The sequence below is a fragment of the Mustela erminea genome, chromosome 5, assembly GCF_009829155.1.
Source record: "Mustela erminea isolate mMusErm1 chromosome 5, mMusErm1.Pri, whole genome shotgun sequence".
Classification (NCBI taxonomy): Eukaryota; Metazoa; Chordata; class Mammalia; order Carnivora; family Mustelidae; genus Mustela; species Mustela erminea.
Genome location: NC_045618.1, coordinates 142,840,469 through 142,861,868, shown reverse-complemented (window position 1 = coordinate 142,861,868; position 21,400 = coordinate 142,840,469). Strand labels below are relative to the sequence as shown.

The following is a 21,400-nucleotide window of genomic DNA, read 5'->3' as shown; positions in this document are numbered from 1 at the left end:
ATGATCCCACGGTCCTGGGACTGACCTCCACATCAGGCTCCCTGCTCAGCGGGATCTGCTTCTCTCGCTCCCCCTGCGTATGCTTTTTCTCTCAAATAAATAAATAAAATATTTTTTTAAAAAGTCCAACAGGGGCACCTGGGTGGCTCAGTGGGTTAAAGCCTCTGCCTTCGGCTCAGGTCATGATCTCAGGGTCCTGGGATCGAGTCCCGCATTGGGCTCTCTGCTCAGCGGGGAGCCTGCTTCCTCCTCTCTCTCTCTGCCTGCCTCTCTGCCTACTTGTGATCTGTCTCTGTCAAATAAATAAATAAAATATTAAAAAAAAAAAAAAAAAGTCCAACAAAGGGGCGCCTGGGTGGCTCAGTGGGTTAAAGCCTCTGCCTTCGGCTCAGGTCATGATCCCAGGGTCCTGGGATCGAGCCCCACGTCAGACTCTCAGCTCAGCAGGAAGCCTGCTTCCCCTCTCTCTCTGCCTGCCTCTCTGCCTACTTGTCATCTCTGTCTGTCAAATGAATAAATAAAATCTAAAAAAAAAAAAATGAAATAAAAAGTCCAACAGACATTAGTGCTCACTGGCAGGGCACCTGGGCGCCCAAGAGCCTGAACAGAGGTGGACGATGAGATTAATGTTGGTTCGCGCCTGCTGCCGCGACAGCCAGCCTACAGATCAAGGAATCACTTTGATCTTAGGTCTTATTATCAAGAAACGCCTGTCCTAAGGCTGGAGCTGCCATCAGAGTGATTCCTCTGATGGATCGGAGCAAAGTCGATGGAAACGTCCTGAAAAGGATTCTCCGTTCCAGATGCTGTCAAGAAGATCCGCGACGTCTGGGAAGAGTCAGACTATCCACGGGGGTTCGGAGGAAGTGGACTCCAGCCCTCGTGGGTGACGGTGAGGGTCCGAGTCTTGAGTGGGGGGCGTCCCTGCCGCTGTGGTGGAATCAGCGAGAGAACCAGAGCCAGAAGCGGGGCCGGAAGACGGGACTGAACGGCCACAGTCTCCCGATCAGTCTTGAAAGACGGCGGCGAGGCTTCTTGCGGGCGAGCAGAGAAGGTGTGTTCCTGACACGGAGACTGCTCCCGGGGGAGAGGCCGCGCGGGCGGCCGAGATGACAGCAGGGGACCTAGACTGTCCCGCACGCCGAGTCACAAAGCAGCGGCAGGCTTGGGGAGGACCGACTCCCGTTTTGGAAGAAGTGCTCCCGTGGGTCGGATGCTGTCCAGCAGCGTCGCCTGCTACCGAGAAATCGTTCGTGCAGGGAAGAGCCGCCGGTGCCACAAACGTCCTTCCTGTCTCGTTTTAAGAAATTGCCGCGGGCACCCCCGCCTCCAGCCCCCGCCACCGGTCAGCAGCCGGCGCCGTGGGGGCCGGACCCTCCTCCAGCGAAGACGGGGACGGGCTGGGAGCCCAGGCCGCGGTGCGCGTGGTTAGCAAGGAGGAGGGTTTTTTTGTTTTTTGTTTTTTTTTTAAGATTTCATTTATTTATTTATTTATTTGAGAGAGAAAGAGCATATGGGGGAGGCGAGCAGCAGGAGGGGGAGAGGCAGGCCCGCCTTTGAGCAGGGAGCCCGACCCAGGGCTCAATCTCAGGACCTTGGAATCATGACCTGAGCCGAAGGCAGAAACTTAATGAGTGAGTCCCCCAGGCACCTCAGCAATGAGGTATTTTTACAAGAAGGTAGGTACAGGCTTTCTTTAGACATAATCCTATTACACACATAATAGACTACAACAGAATTTAAACATAACTTTTTTTTTCCAGGAGACTTTTTGTTTTCTGATGCAGAAATGGTTTTTAGTTTTTAATGAACTTGTAAACGAAAAAGCTCCCATTTCAAATAAAAACAAAATCCCAGATCACATAGGTATTCACCGTGATTGCATTTATCTAAGCAACATATATACATACTCAGTTCTAAGATGTTAACTAAATTTCTGTGATGAATATACGTCTTAAAAAAATGAAGAACAGGGGTGCCTGGGTGGTTCCCCAGGTTAAGCCTCCTCCTTTGGCTCAGGTCATGATCTCAGGGTCCTGAGATCGAGTTCCGCATCAGGTTCTCTGCTCAGCGGGGAGCCTGCTTCCCCCTGTCTCTGCCTGCCTCTCTGCCTACTTGTGATATCTCTGTCTCTGTCAATAAATAAATAACTTTTTTTTAATATCAAGAACACTATAGGGGCACCTGGGTGGCTCAGTCTGTTGAGCGCCTGGCTCTTGATTCTGGCTTGGGTCATGATCTCAGAGTCATGAGATCAAGTCCCAAGTCAGGCTCTGCACTCAGTATGGAGTCTGCTTAAGATTCTCTCTCTCCCTCTCCCTTTGCTTCTCTTTTTGTTTTTTTTTTTATTAAAAAAATTTTTTTTTATTTGACAGACAGAGATCACAAGTAGGCAGAGAGGCAGTCAGAGAGAGGAGGAAGCAGGCTCCCTGCTGAGCAGAAAGCCTGATACGGGCTTGATCCCAGGACCCTGAGATCATGACCCAAGGCTTTAACCCACTGAGCCACCCAGGTGCCCCTCCCTTTGCTTCTCTTGCCTTGGCTCATTCTCTCTCTCTCTCAAAACAAAACAAACAAACAAACAAACAAAACCAAAGAATATTATAGAATTAATACAGAGTCGTAAGGATAATCTAGTCACCACTACGTTTCTTTTTTTAAATTTTATTTATTTTTTCTTTCTTCATTGTTTTATTTTTTTTTATTTCTTTTTTTGGTGGGGGAAATCCACAGAAAACATATCTATATTTTTATACCGGGGGAGGGAGTAGAAAAGAAAGCCCCTATCCTGGTCCTACTCAGTGGCAACTTCTTGCCCCAGAGGGTTAAGGAAGACTCCAAGGAAATAAAATTGTCTGGAAAAATCAAGTGCAGCTATTTTGAATGTCGTGGGTAGAGGGACGGAGGGGAACGTGAAGCCCCTTCACACCGGCCATCTCGCCTCAGATCATGTGCCACAGTCCTGGCGTGGGGAAAGCGCCACTTCTACTCCTGCTTCTTGCGGTTGTTGCTGGCCTCCCAGTGACAGAGAAGGACAAGCAGGAAGAGTGGCACACCCAGCGTGTTGGCAAAGATGGCAAGCCGCACGTTTTCATCATCCCGAACAGCTGGGCTCACTCCCTCATTCTATGTTTTTGTTTCATTATGGTAATTGCACAATAAGTGCACCCCATCCTCTAAATTTCCACCAGACCCCCCTTCTCCCCTCTGGTGACCATCAGTGTGTTCTCTCCAGTGAAGAGTCTGTTAATTGGTTTGTTTCTTTCTCTGTGTTTTTTTTTTCCTTTGCTCCTTTGTTTCTCAAATCCCACACACGACTGAGAGCATATGGTATTTGTCGTTCTCTGACTGACATCTTGTTTAGCATAATACTCTCAAGCGCCACTCATGTCACTGCAAATGCCAGGATTTCCTTCTTTTTTATGGCCGAATAGTATTCCATTATAGTTACACACCACTTCTCTACCCATTCATCTATCCACAGACACTTGGGCGACTTGCATAATTTGGCAATTATAAATAAGGCTGCTATAAACGTAAGGGTACATGTATCCCTTTGAATTAGTGGGGTCTTTTGGTATGCTGGGGTGAATACCCAGTACTGCGATTGCTGGGTCATGGGGTAGCTCTATTTTTACCTTTTTGAGGAACGTCCAGACTGTTCTCCAGTGTGGCTGCCCCAGCTTGGGTTCCCACCAATGGTGCGAGAGGGGCCCCCTTTGTCCACGCCCTCCCTGATGCCTGCTGTTTTCTGTGTTGTTGATTTCAGCTGCTCTGACTGGCATGAGGGGGATCTCACTGTGGTTTCGAATTGCATTTCCTGGGCAATGAGTGACATTGAACATCTTTTCATGTATCTGTTGGCCAGCTGGATGTCTTGTTTGGACAAATGTCTGTTCCTGTGTTCTGCCCATTTTTAAATGGATTATTTGGTTTTTTGGTTGTGGAGTTGTGTCTGTTCTTTATGTATTTTGGTTACTAACCCTTTCTCAGATATGTCATTTGCAAATACCTCTTCCCATTCTGTCAGTTGCCTTTTAGGTTTTGTTGATTGTTTCCTTCGCTGTGCAGAAGCCTTTTTTCCGATGTAGTCCCAATAATTTATTTTGACTTTTATTTCCTTTGCCTCAGGAGATAAATCTAGAAAAATGTTGCTTCAACTGATGTCAGAGAGATCACTGCCTGTGTTCTTTTCATGAATTTTTATCGCTTCAGATCTCACACGTAGGTCTTTCATCCATTTTGAGTCTATTTTTGTGTGTGGTGTAAGGAAATGGTCCAGTTTCATTCTTCTGCATGTGGCTGTCCAATTTTACCATCACCATTTGTTGAAGAGACGGTCTTTTTCCCATGGGATATTCTTTCCTGCTTTGCCGAAGATTAATTGACCATATAATTGTGGGTTTATTTCTGGGTTTTCTGTTCTATCTAACTGAGCTATGTGTCTATTTTTATTCCAGTACCATACTGTTTTAATTACTACCACTCTGTAATATAACCTGGAGTCTGGCATTGTGACCTCCACTTTTGTTTTTCAAGACTGCTTTAGCTATTCGAGCTCTTTTGTGATTCCTTAAAAATTTTATTTTGTTTATTTTTAGATATATTTATTTATTTTCAAGATTTTATTTATTTATTTGACAGAGAGAGAGAGACAGCGAGAGCAGGAACACAAGCAGGGGGAGAGGGAGAGGGAGAAGCAGGCTTCCTGCCAAGCAGGGAGCCCAACTCGGGGTTCGATCCCAGGACCCTGGGATCATGACCTGAGCCAAAAGCAGATGCTTAAGCAACTGAGCCACCCAGCAGTCCCTATTTTCAGATTTATTTATTTTGAGAGAGAGCGTGCAGAGGGAATAGCAGAGGGAGAGGAGAAACAGAGAAGCAAGACCCCTGCTGAGTGCAGAGCTTGCCGTGGGCTCGATCTCACAACCCTGAGATCAGGCCCAGAGCGGAAATCGAGAGTTGGACACTTAACTGGCTATGCCACCCAGGCGCCCCTCCTACACATTTTAGGATTGTTTGTTTTAGTTCTGTTGGCATTTTGACAAGGAGTTGCATGATATACTTGCCTCCCTGCGAAAAATCCGACTGATGAGTATCAGGACACCGTGACGAATGAGGCTCCGGGTTCCACATACTTCACACCACACCATTTCTCACTGTGTTTGGGGAGAAGCTTAATGGCACCGATCGGAACACATACTCAGAGATGCCTTTGCTGGCTTCAATGGCAAAGCAACTGGCCCCATTCAGGAAGATGAGCCAAGAGAGCTGCCGACAACAGTGGGACGCTGAGTTACAGACGAGGGGGTGGATGAGCTGGACAGAAAGGGGAGTGTCTGTTCCCTCCAGGGCACATGCGCCCTTAGACGTGGAGCAAGAGACAAAGATGGCGGAAAAGGGCTTCAATGCCAGGCACGTGTTCCTTGTTGCTGCTCTGGACATTTCTGAGACTTTCAGAGCCCATTGCATGCCCTAAGCTTTGTAGCTTTTGCCTTTCTAGTTGTTTCTTCTCATCCATTTTGGGCACATGCATACCTATAATCAGACAGGACCTGGGACTTTTTATGGTTTCCAGACTAGAAAAGAGGGCAATTTAACTTACCAGTTCTCCCCCTGTCTCAAATGACTGCAGACTACCTACAGTCAGCATATTTTTTCAGAGAAAGTTATTGACTTAAGTTTTTTCTGAATCATAATTAAAGTTGAGGATAAAAAAAATGCAACGGGAAACCGAAAAATACATTGATGGGTTTCATGCAGCATTTGCCTTATTGTGGTGGTCTGGAACCAAGCCCACAGTATCTCTGAGGTGTGGCCACATATCCAAAAGGGATAAATCACCATCTCGAAGCGACACACGCACTCCTGTTTCATTGCAGATTTACAATAAGAAAAACATGGAAAGAACCTAAGTGTCCACAATGGGTGGGTAGATAAGGAAAATGTACAAAAAGAGACAGATGGAGAGATACACAATATAGTCACAACGGGGTATTAATCAGCCATGAAAAGGAGGGAAGTCATTTGTGAAAACACGGATGAGTCCTGAGGGTGTAAGTCTAAACGAAGTAAGAGAAAGACAAAGGCTATGTGATCAGACGAAGCTGAACTCCTAGAAATAGAGAGTAGGTTGGTGATACCAGAGGTGCAGGTGGGGGGACAAGGAGATGCTGGCCGAGGGGGACAAAGCACCAGTTATCACGGTTAAGTCCAGGAGCCCCGTGCAGTGTCGTGACTAGAGGTGACAATACTGAATTGTACCCTTGAAAGTCACCTGGAGAGTGGATCTGAACTGTTGTCCCCACTACAACCAAAGGGTCACGATGAGAAGTGAAGGGTGTGTCAACCAACCTCACGGCAGTGATTATTTTGCAATATACACGCACATCACGGCATCACGGCATCACGTCGGACGCCTGAAACTGGCACAACGTTGTGTGTACGTTACAGCTCCGCCGACTTGGAGCTGAGGCACTCAACATGGCACTGCCGTGGATTCGTCCCTGATCCATCAACCTGGACCAGGGTTTCTCTAAGTGGGCACAATCTCCATTTGGGGCCAAATAATTCTATGTTAAGCAGATTGTCTCGTCTTTGTCGGCTGGGTGGCAGCATCAGTGGTCTCTACCCATCGGGGGCCAATCACACCCCGTCCAGCTTTGACAATGAAAAAAAGACTCCACACATTGTCAAACATCTCCTGAGGGACCAAGTTGTCCTCAAGGGAGGACTTGAGGCTCATGAATCTTTTGTCTTAGTTTCCACATTTGTAAATAAGCGGTTGAGGCTACAGATTAGATTCCTACCAAGCTGCCATCTAGGCAGGCATCTGTCTGTCTGTCCCCTCTTCAGGAAACCAGTGCTGTGCGTCTGTCCTGTGCGATTTTTACTCATACAGTTTCCTGCTTAATACCTGATGGCGCAGCTTGACCCTTCACTGTTTCTTCTCATGGTTCTTCTTCCTACTTCATCGTTTTCGAATCAACTTTAGGACCTGAGGTGTCTAGTGATTGAGTATCAATAAATAACATTAAAGCTATAAATTAATTTGGGGGATAATTAACATCTTTATAACATTGGGATTGTACATCATTACGATTTTTGGACATACTACTGGTATACAGGCTTTTGGATAAGTTGGGGACGTGTACCTTCTTGCTAACTTTCATGTTCACTTTAGATCATTCTCTTGAGTTTTCGTGTCAGACAATAATATCATTCTTCAATCATCATGTGATCTCCTTTCCGGACCTCAGGCTTTTTGGGTTTTCTTATCTATTACATGGGCTAGAAGTTCTAGAACAACAGTAGAAGGATTGCTCTCCTTATCTGCGTGCTGTGGACTGAATGCATCCCCACCCCCACCCCCGGCCCCATAGGGCTCATATATTGAAACTTAAGCCCCCGGTGTGATGGTACTTGGAGTTGGGGCTTTGGGGAGGTCACGAGGCTCCCAGGATGGGACTTGTGCCCTTGTAAGAAGCCAGCAGAGAGTGCAAGTTCTGTCTCTCTCTCTCTTCCTCCTAAGGACACAGCAAGATGGCGGCCATCTCCAAGCCAGGCAGAGGGCCTTCGACTAGAATGTGACTGCCCGCAACTGTGAGAGAAAAGTGTCTGTCATAGAAGTCCCAGGGCTATGGCATTTTGGTCTAGTTGTCAGAGCCGACAGAGGTGCTGCTCATTGCCGATGGGGGTGTGGGTCGGTGGCTCAGGGACAGAGCCATGTGCAAAGCCAGGCTCACTGACTCTCAAGCCAGAGCCCTTCGCTGCTGGGCGTAAGATGTGGCCTCACCTGCCCTTGGTTTTGTGCACCAGTAGGAAAGTAAACATGGCTGAAGATAGACATTCTTCGTGACATTAAGGATATATGCACTCTTTCCCAGTTTGCTTAGATATATTTTTTTTTTAAATCAGGATTGCATATCATCTACTTTCTTCTGGCACCAATTCCTTTGACATGGTATTTTTCTTTATCTTTTGACTTATTTGGGGCTGAAATTAGTCCGTCCTTACGTTTGCATCTTCGCTGGTCCCAGCACAGCAACGCCTGGGGCCGCTCCGGCTTCAGGACAGAGCCCTCGGCAGTCCCGACGCTGCTGGGAGCTCCTGACCCAGTGAGGGATGGGGGTGAGGGCGCCGCTGGGTCTCCGCCTCCTCCCTGCTGTGGACAACGGAGGGTCTCGGATGGGAAAAGTGGGGCGAATGTTTTCCTCTTCAGCAGCGGGAGAGAGTGGCTAAAGGGAAGAAAGCCACAGACACTCGCGTCAGAAGCACGGCGGGGTCAGTCGCTGGCTGGGCGGACGGCCCCGGACCCACGGGCTGTCACGAACAGGGCTCCAACCTGAGGTGGCTCCGTGCTGGGGGCCACCTTCTCTTCGATCTCCGTCCAGCTGCACCCCTCGTCGTATCCTCCCGGGAAGTCGGTACACCTGCTGCCCACGGGCCGCGCTTGTCTCTTCCTGAACCTGGAGATCGCTGGCTATGTTCCTTGGCTGGCTCTGCACTGGGGGCACCGTGGGTCACCCCTCATGACCACAGCCTCTCCTGATGTGTGTCCCCCATGCTGACCCCAGCTGCCCCACGGTTGGGCCTTCCCCCTTCTGGGGTCCTCCGCACATCCCCCCCCCCACCACCACCACAGCACCCAGTTTCCAAGGTCATACTCCTTTTTTCAGCCCCAATCAATCAGCCAGAGATGGTCCTCCTGGCTTTCTCCAGGTCAGGTCACCTGTGATCTGCCACGGTTTCCTCCCTCCTGGGGCCTCTCCAGGGTTCACGGCCTATGAATCTGTTGATTAATATTAAATTATATTTGCTTTCCCAGAAAATGCTCTACTTGGTCACGATTTTTTTTTTTTTTTTTTAATGTTTGCCTGCTTCTGTTATTTCACTGAGGACATTCGCCTCTCTGTTTGGGAGTAAGGACAGTGGCTTTTCTCTCCTTCCATTGACTTTGTCAGGTTTGAGCACGGGGGTTCACCTTGCTTTGGAAAAAGAGTTGAAAAGGGGCACCTGAATGGCTCAGTGGGTTAAAGCCTCTGCCTTCGGCTCACGTCACGATCTCAGGGTCCTGGGATCGAGCCCCTCATCGGGCTCTCTGCTCTGCGAGATGCCTGCTTCTCCCTCTCCCAATCCCCCTGCTTGTGTTCTCTCTCTCACCGTGTCTCTCTCTGTCAAATAAATAAATAAAATCTTTTTTAAAAAGGGAGGGAGAATTGGGAAGGCTTCATCTTTTCTTTCTCATTGCTCTGGAGCTGTACCTCTGCTCAGGCACCACCTTCTGTCAAAGGGACAAAAGTTCTGGACCCCGAGTCAGGCAACACACAGCTGGCCCACCTTGGGGGTCTCCTCCAGGTAACTGGCCTTTCCTGCTGGCCCCATTTTGTTATTTCTCCTGGAAAACTCATCCCTTTCTTAGAAGTTTCTACGTTTGTTACCTCAGCCTCATTATCTTCTTTTCCTACACTTTGCAGAATAGCCTCCATGTCTGAGGTTGTAGCGCCCTGTCTGTCCCTCCCATGTGTCCCCGGCCTTGACGGGACCCCCCCCCCACCAGCTGAGAGCAGAGCAGCACAGAAGGGAGAGCCGGTGGGAGAGAAGGAAGGAGGCGGCTCAGGGACACCCGGATCCAGGCTGGCCAGCCGGGTGGGCCGTGGCATGGGCCCGGCCGAGGAGAGCCGTAGAGGGCAGGGACAGGCCCTGTGGGAGGAAGTAGGGGAAGGGACCCTGCCCCAGGGTGACCTCTTGGGCCAGCAGGGATAAGGGACAGGACTGCAGCCCCTGTGTCCAGGAGGAAGGGTTCAGGGGACCCCTCTCCGGGGGCGGGGGGTGGGCAGGCTTGAGCAGTGTCAGCACTCCAGGGCTCAGCGCTGAGAGTGCACTGAGTGTGCAAGCCTGTGGCCCGAGGCCAGGGTGGTAAGACCGGCAGGTCCCTCGCAGCCCGTGCCCAGGAGTCTAAATGGGGCTTGTGTACTGATGTGCCTCTGAGTCCCTCTCACTACCAAACAAAGTCCAATGCCAACTGCACTAAGTTCTGGAAGGACCAGAACAGCGTGACATTCTGGGACCCCTACCCAGGAGCTCTGGGCCGGAACCTGGTGGATAGGAGAGCCTACCCTCGCCTCTGGCCACTTGTGTGTGGAACCCCTTGTCCCTCCCCCTCCCCGTGGAGTCCCAGCTCCCTCCGCACCCCCCACCCACAGCCACTGTTATAAACAGAGCCAAGGAAGAGCTGGGGCCAATTGGGCAGGAAATATCCATGCTCTAGGCACCCAGAGTATATCTGGAAGGGGCGGGGGGTGGGAAGTGCTCAGCCCTTAGCCTGTGGTCTCCTCCCCTCGTGGGAAGGGCCAGCCTGGGCCCCAGCAGGGCCCTCCAAAGCATGGGCCCCTGACCCCGCTTGCTCGGGGCCAAGGCCGCCAGCGGGAAGGGACCGCGGTAGCCCGGCGCACAGCAAATCAAAGAAACACACCAATAGCCCTTGGGTTTTGTTTATTTTTCAATAAACAAAATTTTTTGCTTGTCTGGTTTAAGGAAACGGGAAAGCTAAAAAGAGCGTCATTGACATTTTTGAAATGTTTTGGTTACAGAAAAGATCATCACGCCTCCTCCTCTCTCAATTTTGGGACCGAATGGTGGTCACGTCTTCGACAGCTGTCTTTGAGCTTCTCCGTTTGTTTCGTAAACTACACACTACTCCAAACACACACGAGGTGCGCTTGGGCAGCCAAAGATCCCAACACTCTCAGCAGAATCTGGTTACCCCATAAAGGATGGACTGGACCATTTCTGCATGACGTGAAGACCGTGTCGAGGCTGCGGACACCGTTCTGATTTCGCGGGATGCGTGCGAGTGGGCGTGGTGGAATTTGGGTGGGGTGGCCTCGTCGTGTGCTGGTAAGAGATAATCTGTCACGTGGGTAGGTATGATGGTCAGGCTGTAAGGGCGTCTGGTCAGGACTCCCCTGCTCCCACGGCATTTTACCTGCACTGCTTGGCTTCCTGGGGACACGGGCGTGTCCACTCCCCCCCAGACTGCCCTCATCCTGCGAGCCGCACAGCTCCCGGCACGCTGCCTTGCACGCAGCAGGTGCTGGAAATGCTTCCTGATCGAATGAATGGAGGATGAGTCGGTGGACGGATGGGGAGGGGGTCGAGGAGCGACACTGGGATGCTTTCCCATGTCGTCGGTAGGGAGAGGATGGGGCGGGCAGGCGCTGCTCTTGACAGCACGGAGATGGGAAGCCTGGGACGAGAACCGAATCAGTTGGGCCAATCTCAGAATTTTGTGTTTGGGGAAACTGGGTCAGAACAGTTGGCAGACTCGGTCAAGGTCTCACGCGAGAGAGGCCGGGCGGGGGTGCCAGACGCCCGCCCGGCCATGCCAAGGGTTCTTTTTTGTTCTCTTTTTAAATTTTTTCTCTCTCAAAACGAACTCAGGATGAGACGAGATGACGACTGAATGACATGGGGGAGAAGGGACGTGGGGCGGGCGCCCTCCGAGTCCGGGGGTGGGGTGGCGGGGCGTGAGGGCAGGAAGGGGAGGGGCACGGGAGCTTGGGGTGGGAGGCGGTGGCGGGCAAGGGTGTCAGGGTCTTGGGGTTGAGGATAAACTGCCTGGAGGCAGGCGGGTGAGGAAGGGACTTGGGCGAGAGCTGTGGGGGTGGGAGGGCTCAAGGGGTGACAGGCCTCTGCCTGCAGAGGACCAGGGACAGGGGGGCAGGGTGGGAGGGGCTTGGGGACTGGGAGCGATGGGTCAGGGGCTTGGGTGGGGCACAGAGAGCTGGAGGACATGACAGTGGTGCTCTGACTCAGGATGATGAGGGACAGGGGGCAGCGGTCGGAGGCTGAAGGTGACGATCAATGGTTGTACAGTGACGGTGACGCATGTCCGTGTGTGTGGGGGGATGGCTTGAATGACCAGGAAGATGGTGATGATGATTTGGAAATAAATACTCGGAGCAAGGTAAACTCGGCAGGTAATACTCAACAAAGCTGAGACTATAGCTTCCTATCCAAATAATTTAAGAAGCAAAATATTTCTCACTGGTACCGAAGGGCTATTTAGCTGCCCAACCCCAAAGAGTCGGAAAGCTAAACAGAGCTCTGTCCCATTTCTTTCTATTTTTGCAAAAAAGATAGATGCTCTTTTTTAAAAAAAGTCAAATTTATAATTCAGAAGCTGGCTAGGTCTTCCGGGATCTGAGAGTTATTAACTCAGCAACACAAATTAAATCCACAGTTGTGTAGACCAAGGTCTGGGACCTGGGGCCACAGAACTAGGAGACGCCCCACGAGCGACAATTTCCCACTAAACCCTGTGCAAACCTTGGTGAGGATGTGTTGCTGCTCAGATATCGCCAGGGGGGCACTTGCGGTTCAAGGGGCATTTAAATTTCAAGGGACATCTCTAAGCTACAGGGAAGGCAGGTAAAGTGCTGAGGATTTAGGGGTGGCTGGGGGTTGCCCAAGTGGCAACGTCAGGCTGCACTGTGTGACTCAAAGGGGGCCGATGGCTTCCAGACCGAAAGCGAGCCAGGAGGCTCCCCACTTTGAGAGAGGCAGCAAGGATCGATCTCAAAACGTCAAGTGTGCCTCCAGGATAGGCCAAAACCTGTGGGTCCCGGGACGAGACCCCGTCATCATCAGATCCTCATGTTTAGGGTCAGGACCTGTTTTGGTTCATACCCCTTCGTTCCTCGTTCAGACTTTCAGAGCCAGAGAGAACTCGGATGGTCACTGCGTTCCAGCCCCCTCCCTCGAGGGGCGGGGGAGGGAAGAGGTGGGCCCGGGGTGGGGACGGGCGGGGGGGCTCGCCAAGGATCACACAGCGAGTCAGTGGCAGGGCTGGGACGAGGTCCCGGCCCCCCCCCAGCAGCCAACCCGGGGCGCTCTCTCTGCCTGACACACGGCCGCCGCACTCTGCAAAATCTCAACTCAATCGGAAAGATCTAAAGGTTGCGGTGTTGGACTTGATGTGAGTGCGCGTTGGACGTGGCGTGTGAGGACGAACGAACGAAGAGATTTTTCGCCTTTGTCACAGTGGGTGGTCATGCACAGCACTCGTAACGGTTTCACGAGGACCGTGGCCGAGACCCCTTCGGGGAGGGGTGTCGGCGCCGAGTCCCGGCATCGTTGCCTTGTTTTTTTTTGGTCTTTTTGATTTTAAGTTAAAGTTTAGAATAACATACTTATATCTTTTACTCGTTTAAAGATGAAATTCTTATTATTGTTTTTCGATCATGCATTAAGAGAGAGAAAGAGGACGCTCTGGGCGCGCGGCACTTGTCACAGAGCAACACAAAGGTAAGACAGGCAAGCGTAGCGTTCACCAGATTCGACACAAAATAGAGCAAATTCCACCACAAAGAGGAGAACAGACCGCATAGAGTGAGCTCTGCGGGACCCCGAGAACAGAGAGGGGCCGGCGGGGACGCCGCTTAGATGTCGTCTTCGCCGGCCTCCTTGGTGAAGGTGGCCATGTCGATCTTCTCGGGGAAGATGATGTTGACCGCGAGGTCCTCGCCGCTGTTGTAACGAAGCAGCAGGTTCTTCTTCTGCCGCAGCCTCCGGCTGTAGCGCAGGTTGGACACCCAGGCCTCACACTTGTTGAGGAAGACGATACCCACGGTGCCCAGCACCACCAGACTGGTCAGCACGCCCAGGACCGTGAAGCAGATGGCCTGGCCCTCGGAGAGGAGGGGGGTGTTCTTGTTGAGCTCCTTCATGGACACCTTGAGGATGCGGTGCTCGGGCTGGGGCACCGGCAGCTCGTGCACCCCGGGGGTCAGGCGGTAGGTGAGCCCGTACCCGCTGGGCAGACGGGTGACCTGCTGGGGGCTCGGGGCGCGCTTCCGGCCACAGAGGGGGCCCGTGAACTCGGGCTTGCACACACACTCGTACCTCACCTGGGTGTGCTGCCAGCAGGTGCCCCCGTTGAGGCACGGGTCGGAGGCGCAGTTCCCCACAGGGCGGCTGCAGGTCTTGTCCACGAAGCCGGCGGGGCATCGGCAGCGGAAGTCGCCCCCGATGTCGGTGCAGATGCCCTGGTTCTCGCACGGGTTGGGGGTGCAGCTGTTGGCCACGATCTCGCAGAAATTGCCGGAGAAGCCAGGGGGGCACAGGCAGGAGGCATGGGAGGCCCGGCCCTCGTCATCCACGCAGGTGCCTCCGTGCTGACAGGGGGAGCTGCAGAACAACAGGGGGGACACGGTAAAGGGCCCTCGGCGGCTGGACTAGGACGGTGGTGCCAGGGGCCGGCCAGGGAGACGCCAGGCGCTGTCCTGCCTGCCCGAGAGAGGCTCCCGGGCGGTCTGAGCTGGACGTGCACAGGCTTGCGCCTCACCCTCCCTCCAGCGGCCAGCCTGGAAGGGGCCTGACCTCCCCGGCCGAGGATGGTCTCCTCTCCCACCTCTTAGGTCCTCTCTCCCACCTGGACAGGTGGGGAAACTGAGGCCCACAGGCAAAGTTAGTGATGACCCAGGACTGGAGCGAGCCCCCTCCCTTAGCTCCATCCCTGGGCCGCTGGGCAGGGGGGCGGTGAGGGGGGGCCTACGTCCCCGCACTCTCCACCAGCTCCCCGAGCCACACCACCACCCTGATTGTGATCCTATTGTCGTTGCGGAGAGAGCTTGCAGACTATTGTGCGGGAAGCCCCTGGGGACACTCGGAGTGAAAGAAAGCCTCGGTCTGTCTGCTGGCCCGGCCGGCGTCTGTGCCCGGCGGTTTGATAGTGGCCCATTCACCCGAGTGCCGCATGCAGACCAGACGGGCTGTTAGCTCAGAGCGGAGCACAGGAGCATTTAATTTAAGTGCTTTTAAAGGAGCAGACCCTTTGTCATCTGATAAATACCAAATCCGGGGAAAGAAAGGAGCTGTAAGCACGAGAAATCAGCATTGTCACTTGGTGGGGAGGGTCTGTACAAGAGCTGGGCTCTGAAGGAACTTCAAGGACCCTGGGCTCTATTTTGACAGACTGGTTCAAGTTGGTTGGGGAGAAAAGCAAAACATTGTAAAGGTTTCGCTCCGTATTTTCCCATCCCACAAATAAGCAGACGCGGACTTCGGGTGTGACCCCCCCCCCTCCTCTGACCCCCTCTGAACATTGATCTTTACAGGCTGCACAAATGCCTGTTTGTGGCCTCTGCCAGCTCCGGGGTCCTCCACAGCCCCCTGGAATGTCAGGTCAAGATAAGCTGCTTCTGCCTGGTAGCGGCTGTCTCCCCCACCCCACCGGCTCCTGGCCCCGGACCTGCTCCGCTTAAGCCCCAGCAGAAGGCTGGGTGGGCTCCGTGTAGCTGAACAGATAAGGGCAGGAAATGGCTTGGGGGCTAGAAAGCAAGCGGCCCTTCTTGTCAGTCGTGCCCACTGCTCAGAAGTCCCAGAGCCCCAGCCCCACCGAAGGCAGCTGAGAGCTGAACACCCCCTCCAGCCCTGACCCCCCCGCCAGCCCCACTGGCCAAAGACCCCTCTCTTCTCTGCCTAGCAGGATCCCCCAAGACAGCCCCAAAAACTCAGCTGCAGAGTCTGTCAGTTCCCCCCAAAACCACCCCCTAAAACGCAGTGAGTGGGTTTCACAAGAAGTCTCAGCGCCCCCCCGGGGCTACCCTTCCAACACCGTTTGGCTCCCTGCTCCCGTCGGCGGCCCCGGCCACCATCACGCACGCGCATCGGGACTTGGGGGCATGGAAGGAATACGAAATCACCTTCAGGGTCACTTCGGCAATGATGGAAATGACACACTCCCCCATAAGTACCCCGATCCTGGACGGCCTCCCGCGGGGCTGCAGGACGGGCACTTACTCCTTCTTTGTCAGGCGACAGGTCCAGCAGGGCTGGGCTGAAAGGGTCTTTAGGGGTGTGAAGCAGGAATCAAAGCAGCATTCATCAGATCCCAGAGTCGGAAAGAATATTTACCCATTGATCACGCAGGGCCCGTCCTTCTTCTGACAGTCCTTGCCCGAGAAGCCAGGGGCGCAGGAGCACTCGTACTGGCCGGAGTCGAGGTTCGTGCAGGTGCCGTTGTTGGCGCAGGGGGTCGAGGCGCACGCCCGCACATCTGGGGTGGGGAGGGAAAAGCAGACTTTGTCACCCCCTCCTCCAGGGAGGGAGAAGGGGACGCGGGGGGGGGGTGGGGGGACAGAGCCCTCTGGCTGGTCAGCGAGGGTGGGGGGACCCGACGTGAGCTGCCTCGGTGTTTGTGTTTGTGGCCACCACCAATGGTCACCAAATGAGGTCCCGAAGAGGAGGGTGTAGTGGCCCCCCCGAAACTCTGCAGCGGTTTAAGCAGCTCAGGGAGATGAAGGGGCACCCTTGGGGTAGGTCACGGGGACAGAAAATCACGGCTGCCCACTGCTCCTCAACCCAGGACAGCTGTCCCGTTTCCTGGCACCAGGTCACCTCTCTGGTCCGGCCCCAAGACTTTCACTGCAGACCCCTTCCCTCCCCGCACAACAGGATGTGTGCCAGGCCAAGGCTCCCCGGGGCCTGCCTCCCCAGACAAATTTTCATGTCCAGCTTCTCCTATGGGGGCGGGGGGTGGTCCCTGCCATTCAGGGCGAGCGTGCCACCAGCTGTTAGAAACACCAGCTGCCCTTCACACTCCGCCATCACGGAGGGCCGTTGTGGGGGGTACAGGGCGCAGGAGACAGGGTGGGGGGTGGGGAAGACTCCTGCCGGGAATCAAGAAACCTGATTTAGCCCCAGCAATGCCTCCACCTCCTGGTGGTCGCTCTCTCTGCGCGCGCGAGCAGAGGGGCTCCCGATGAAAAGGCTGCATCTTTTGAAGGCAGCGAAATTAGAAGTGTCTGAGTGCTCTCCCGTCCGTGCGGGTTTCCATGAGCACTGCTACATGTCTGCGGCCTTTTACACCTCCCGTCACGCACCCTTCATTATGTGGGGACCGGTGAGCCAGGCACCGCAGAACAAAGGGGCCTGGGTCAGGGGCTCTCTGCCAGTGCGGACCCCAGCCCCCAGGCAGGGTGGGGAGGGACTTTCTCCAAGACTGGCCTCAGGGTTGATCACCTCCCCACTCTGTGCCTCACTTTCCCCACTGACAAAAGGAGGGGCTCTCCCTGGTGGGCCTGGGGGAGGTACGGGGGGGGGGGGCCTTTTTCGTTTCCTACGTTTGTTTGAGCTGCCCTGGGGCACCTATCAAATACAAAGGCAGTAAGTTAAGGCAGAATGGGTGGGGGTCCGCAGTGCTGAGGCCACACGTGTGCGGATCCCCCCCCTTTTTAAGGAGCCCCGTGCCCTCGTGTAGGGAAGGTGGCAATCCGTCAACAGGGAAGAGCCGGAACATCATGCTGACGGCCTGTCCAGAGCCCACAAGGCATTCCCTGGGAGCCTGGCTTGGTGTAAGGGGACATCAAGAGAATTTATCGTTACCATAACGGAAAGGTGCCAGCCCGGCTCACTGGAGAAGCCTTGGCAGCGGCTCCCAGTCCTGGCTCTCAGCAACTCCATTACTGGGAATCTCAAATTTGAGCTCGGGATCCGGAGACCACCCCCTGCTTGGTCCAAAGGACGATCCTACTCTTCCAACTCCTGGGCCTCCAGCAGCAAAGTAGGGTAGATTAAGCCGCGGCAGGGGAGAAAGCCGCCGGGGGTCTCTGCCGGGGCAGCAGCTGCGACCCGGACACCCTCAGAGACCCGGAGAAAGGAGAGAGAGGCTAATTACCCGGAGGGTTGTTTCCTCTGGACCCAGAGGCCCAGGCTGAGAGGCTTTGTCAACCCAGGGAGGAGGGAACGTTTTGTCTGGAAAACTCCATGGGCAGGGAGGGGGCAATCCTGAACCAGACACCAAGGAGGGTGGGCTCCAGGCTTAAAGTCCCAACCTCAAGAGGTAGCTTTTCTGGGATCCTGTGGGTCCCAAAGCAGCTCCAAGGGTAGGGGGCGGAGGGGCAGCAAGGCTACTGCTGATCCCAGCATGAGTCACCTGTAGGGCCTTTAAGGACCTGAGACAACGTTGTGCTGGGGGGGCTCGATGAGGAAAGCCTGTTGCCCTGGTGATGGGGGGCGGGGGTGGGGGGTCACAACACGCTCTTCCGTGGTCCTTAAGGGTGGGGATTACGAATGACCCCAGAAGAGATTTACCCCAGTTCTGGGGCTAGGACAAGGGATTTTAGCTGGCTTTTCTCCCAACACCTTCTGTGTCCCTAAGTGCAGCCTTTGACTTCCCTTGGCCTCGATTTCCCTATCGGTACCCCTCATGCCCTGCTAAGGTTGAGGACCGACCGAAGGACAGAGGCCCTGTGGCGGCTGCCCTACGCTGCTGGGATGTTTTTCGAGGACTCCCGTTTGCCCAGGCTTCCGGGCAGGTCCTGCCAAATGAGAATGGCCTTTAATGGACATTTTGTAGCCTAAAAATGCAGGGACAGCCAACTCTCAATTTGCTTGGGGTAACGAAGGGCAAAGGTTGCATAAATTAATGAAATCAGCCGATAACACCGATCTGTACTCTGACAGCATCTCAGCCTTGCCCACCCCCAGCCTCCCCCTACACCTGACCCACGGACCACACCAGCCCGGCACTGCCTACAGGCCCTGACTCAGCGCCTGCTCCCCACCCCCGCCCCCGCCCCTTCGTTTGTTTGTTTGTTCATGTGTTTTTGCAGCCTCCTGTGTGCATTTCCTGGAGGCTTGGCTCTGTGACCCCCCCTACCCCCAGTCTCTACCCCCTCAGAGCTTTAGTGACCCCAAGAGGATACCCAGGTCTCTACCCGTTCAGCTTTGTGTGGCATGTGCTTAATGTCGTGCCTCTTTATTCAACAGGCAGCTCCCTGCCGGGCACCCCCCCAACCCAGAGGGCCATCTCTGGGTGCTGGGGGAGCAGAGGGGAGCAAATCTAAGTCCACCAGTGAGGAGGCTCTGGGCACCAGCGGGAAGTATATTAACAGATCGTTACCATACAGAGCCCTGGGCTGTGGGAATGAGGCGGGAGGGGGAGGGGAGGCTGCCGCGGGCTGGGAGGAGGTGGCTGGGCGCCCAGGGCAGGGATGGGGTGGGGCGCCCACCTATGTCGCAGAGGTTTCCGTCCCAGCCATCGTCACAGATGCACTGCCAGGGTTCCACGCACAGTCCGTTAACACAGCCAGGAAAGGTCACGCACTGGTCACACAGGGGACCCTGCCAACCAGGCTGGCACCTGTAGGGGTGGGGGGGAGAAAGATGGGGACATATGGGGGAGCAGGAATGCAGGGGGAGCTCAGGCTGCCTTCTGTGGAGCCAAGATCCCTTGGGGGTATCTGCATGGTACCATGCCAGCAGGTCCCAGGAAGCAAACACCAGTCACCTGAACAGGACTCCGGGGTCCCTGAGAGCCCGGGGGCTGGGGGGGAGCACTGCATCTTGCCGCAGTGGCCTGCACTGGTCTCACCCTGCGAGGGGCTCTCTCAACACCCCCACTTCTGAGTCAGCAGAGGGGAGTCATGGCTGTCCCCTGTCCCCTGCCCTCTTCTCCTCCTCTGCTCCCCCTCCCCCCCCCACCAGTTTCCTGCGGGGGCGAGGAAGCAGTTTGCCGCAACCCAGCAACCAAGCCCCCCTCTTCCTGCCTGACACCCCGACTCCCCGGGATTCTGCCCTGACCACCTACGAGCTACGTCAGGAGAGCCACCCCATTACCTGCAAACATTGTCATCCTCGCAGAATCCATTTTGGGGGTGGCAGGCCGGGAAGCATTCAGCTCCTGAGGCACAAGAAACGTTACACCATTCACCCCAAGAGGCCCCAGAGGCCAAGACAAAGTCTGTCTTCTCCCCAGCAGCCCACGGCTGACACCCTGGGGGAAGTCAAACACCCTCTCTGGTCCCAGCAGCCTGGCACACAGTAGGCATCTCACATCAGCCCACTCAGGGGAAAAAAAATCTCTGCCATGTTCCTGGTTATCAAGTGACCACAGTAAACCGCCTAGTTCCTAGGAGCAGCTTAGACACCTAATTCCACCCCCACCCCCCCAGAACATGAAACCTCAAATGCTAAAAGCGGGGATATGGAGACAGTGAGTGGAAAGATTCTGACCCCTGGGCCCACAGCCAAGCCCTCACTTTCGCAAAGTGAGCCTTAAATGGGGAGCAGGTTTGGAGGCATTCAGCTTCCGAAAAGGCCAGACAGTTTCACCTGGCAGCCTCGCAGGTAAGGCTTCAGGATTTTTCTTAAAGGTTAATCCCCGTTAAACCAGGTGCGCAGGTCAAATTCCCCCAATTTCCCCCACCCCATACTCTTCCTATTAGAAAGACGCAAGGGTTTTTGCAAAACAGATTCTGCATTTCTGACACTGTTTAGAGATGCGGACACTTTCCTCCGTGCCTACTGTGTGCATTCACTCCAACTAGCTCCCCAGCTTTCCAGACAGCTCCCCCATCAGCGCTGGTGCAGTGGGGGCGGGGGGCACTGCGGGAAGGGGCAACTCTCTCACTGTCAGAGACAGATGGCCGCTGCAGACAGAAGTGTCGCAGCCCCTCACCGAGAGAAACGCCACGCAGGAGGGGCTCGCGCGGGGCTCCTCGTTGGGAATTCGGGGCTGCGACGGCAAAGCCACCCCCCGCTGCCCCCACAGACCTGTTCCTGAACGCGCACGCAGCGACACCCCAAAGTTGCACCCCAGAGCATTTCCACACAGGGCTCCCGGGCATCACCTCGTTTCTCCATACCTCCTCTCTCCGCGCACCGACACCCCTGCGAGCGCCACTTCTGCGGGGCGGGAAGGGACTGGGAGGGGTCCCACACTTCCCCTGCCCCCACCCCTCTCCGGGACCCCAGGGCCGGGGCTTTGGCATGCGAGGGTGGCGGGGAGGGCGAGGCAGCAGCGTGCGGGGCTTAGGGTTAGGCGGGACGGGCGTGAGTTGGGGCGCATGGGACGGGGCGCGCGGGGCACCCGGCGGCTGGGCGGGGGGCGTCGCAGGCTTCCCCAGAGGGGGCGCGAGCCAGGCCGCCGGGCGGGGGGGGTGCGCTCACCATGGACACTGTGGCCGAAGGCCAGCAGGAGCAAGAGGACGGGCAGGAGGGCTGCGGTCGCGGTCATCGCGGGGCGGCCGGGGTCGCGGTCCCGGGAGCGGCGCTGGCGCGGGTCCGGCTCCGGGCGCCGCGCTGGGCTTCTGGTTGCGGACGCGGAAGGGGGCGCGGGCGCGCGGCGAGGGGAAAGCCAGGGCTGCACCGGGCTGCGCGCTGCGCTCTCCGCCGCCGCCGCCGCCGAGCTGCCTCTGCCGCCGCGCGCGCCGCCCTTTTCGTACCGCCGCCCCCCCGCGGCCCCCGCCCCCCGCCCCCGCCTCCGCGCGCACGGGGCCGGCGCCGGCCAGTCCCGGTGACCCCCGCCCCTCGCGGGGCCGCCCCCCACCACTGCGGCGTCCCGGAAAGCGGCTCGCGCGCGCCGAGCGCTCTTGGCTAGACGGGCACAGGTACC

General features: G+C 55.2%; 1 protein-coding gene across 2 annotated transcripts; it reads right to left on the bottom strand.

Annotated features, from left to right (window-relative positions):
- Positions 1-13,200: 13,200 nt before the first annotated feature.
- Positions 13,201-21,189, bottom strand: DLK1 (delta like non-canonical Notch ligand 1). 2 transcript variants are annotated; one of them, XM_032345287.1, is made up of 6 exons: positions 20,956-21,189; positions 19,624-19,687; positions 19,017-19,147; positions 15,919-16,060; positions 13,911-14,190; positions 13,201-13,685 (listed from the first exon to the last, which is right to left on the bottom strand). In XM_032345287.1, exons 1-6 carry the CDS (start codon positions 21,020-21,022, stop codon positions 13,443-13,445), a joined length of 927 nt encoding a protein of 308 aa, XP_032201178.1. In that variant the 5' UTR covers positions 21,023-21,189; the 3' UTR covers positions 13,201-13,442. The 2 variants fall into 2 exon arrangements, with proteins under 2 accessions (XP_032201178.1, XP_032201177.1); XM_032345286.1 differs by having other exon boundaries at positions 13,201-14,190.
- Positions 21,190-21,400: the final 211 nt, after the last annotated feature.

Coding starts and splice junctions, on each gene's coding strand:
- DLK1 (XM_032345286.1), bottom strand. CDS start 21,022: ATGACCGCGACCGCAGCCCTCCTGCCCGTCCTCTTGCTCCTGCTGGCC. Junction 19,688..20,955: donor CTTCGGCCACAGTGTCCATG/GTGAGCGCACCC, acceptor CTTGTGCCTCAG/GAGCTGAATGCTTCCCGGCC. Junction 16,061..19,016: donor CGGAAACCTCTGCGACATAG/GTGGGCGCCCCA, acceptor TCCCCACCCCAG/ATGTGCGGGCGTGCGCCTCG.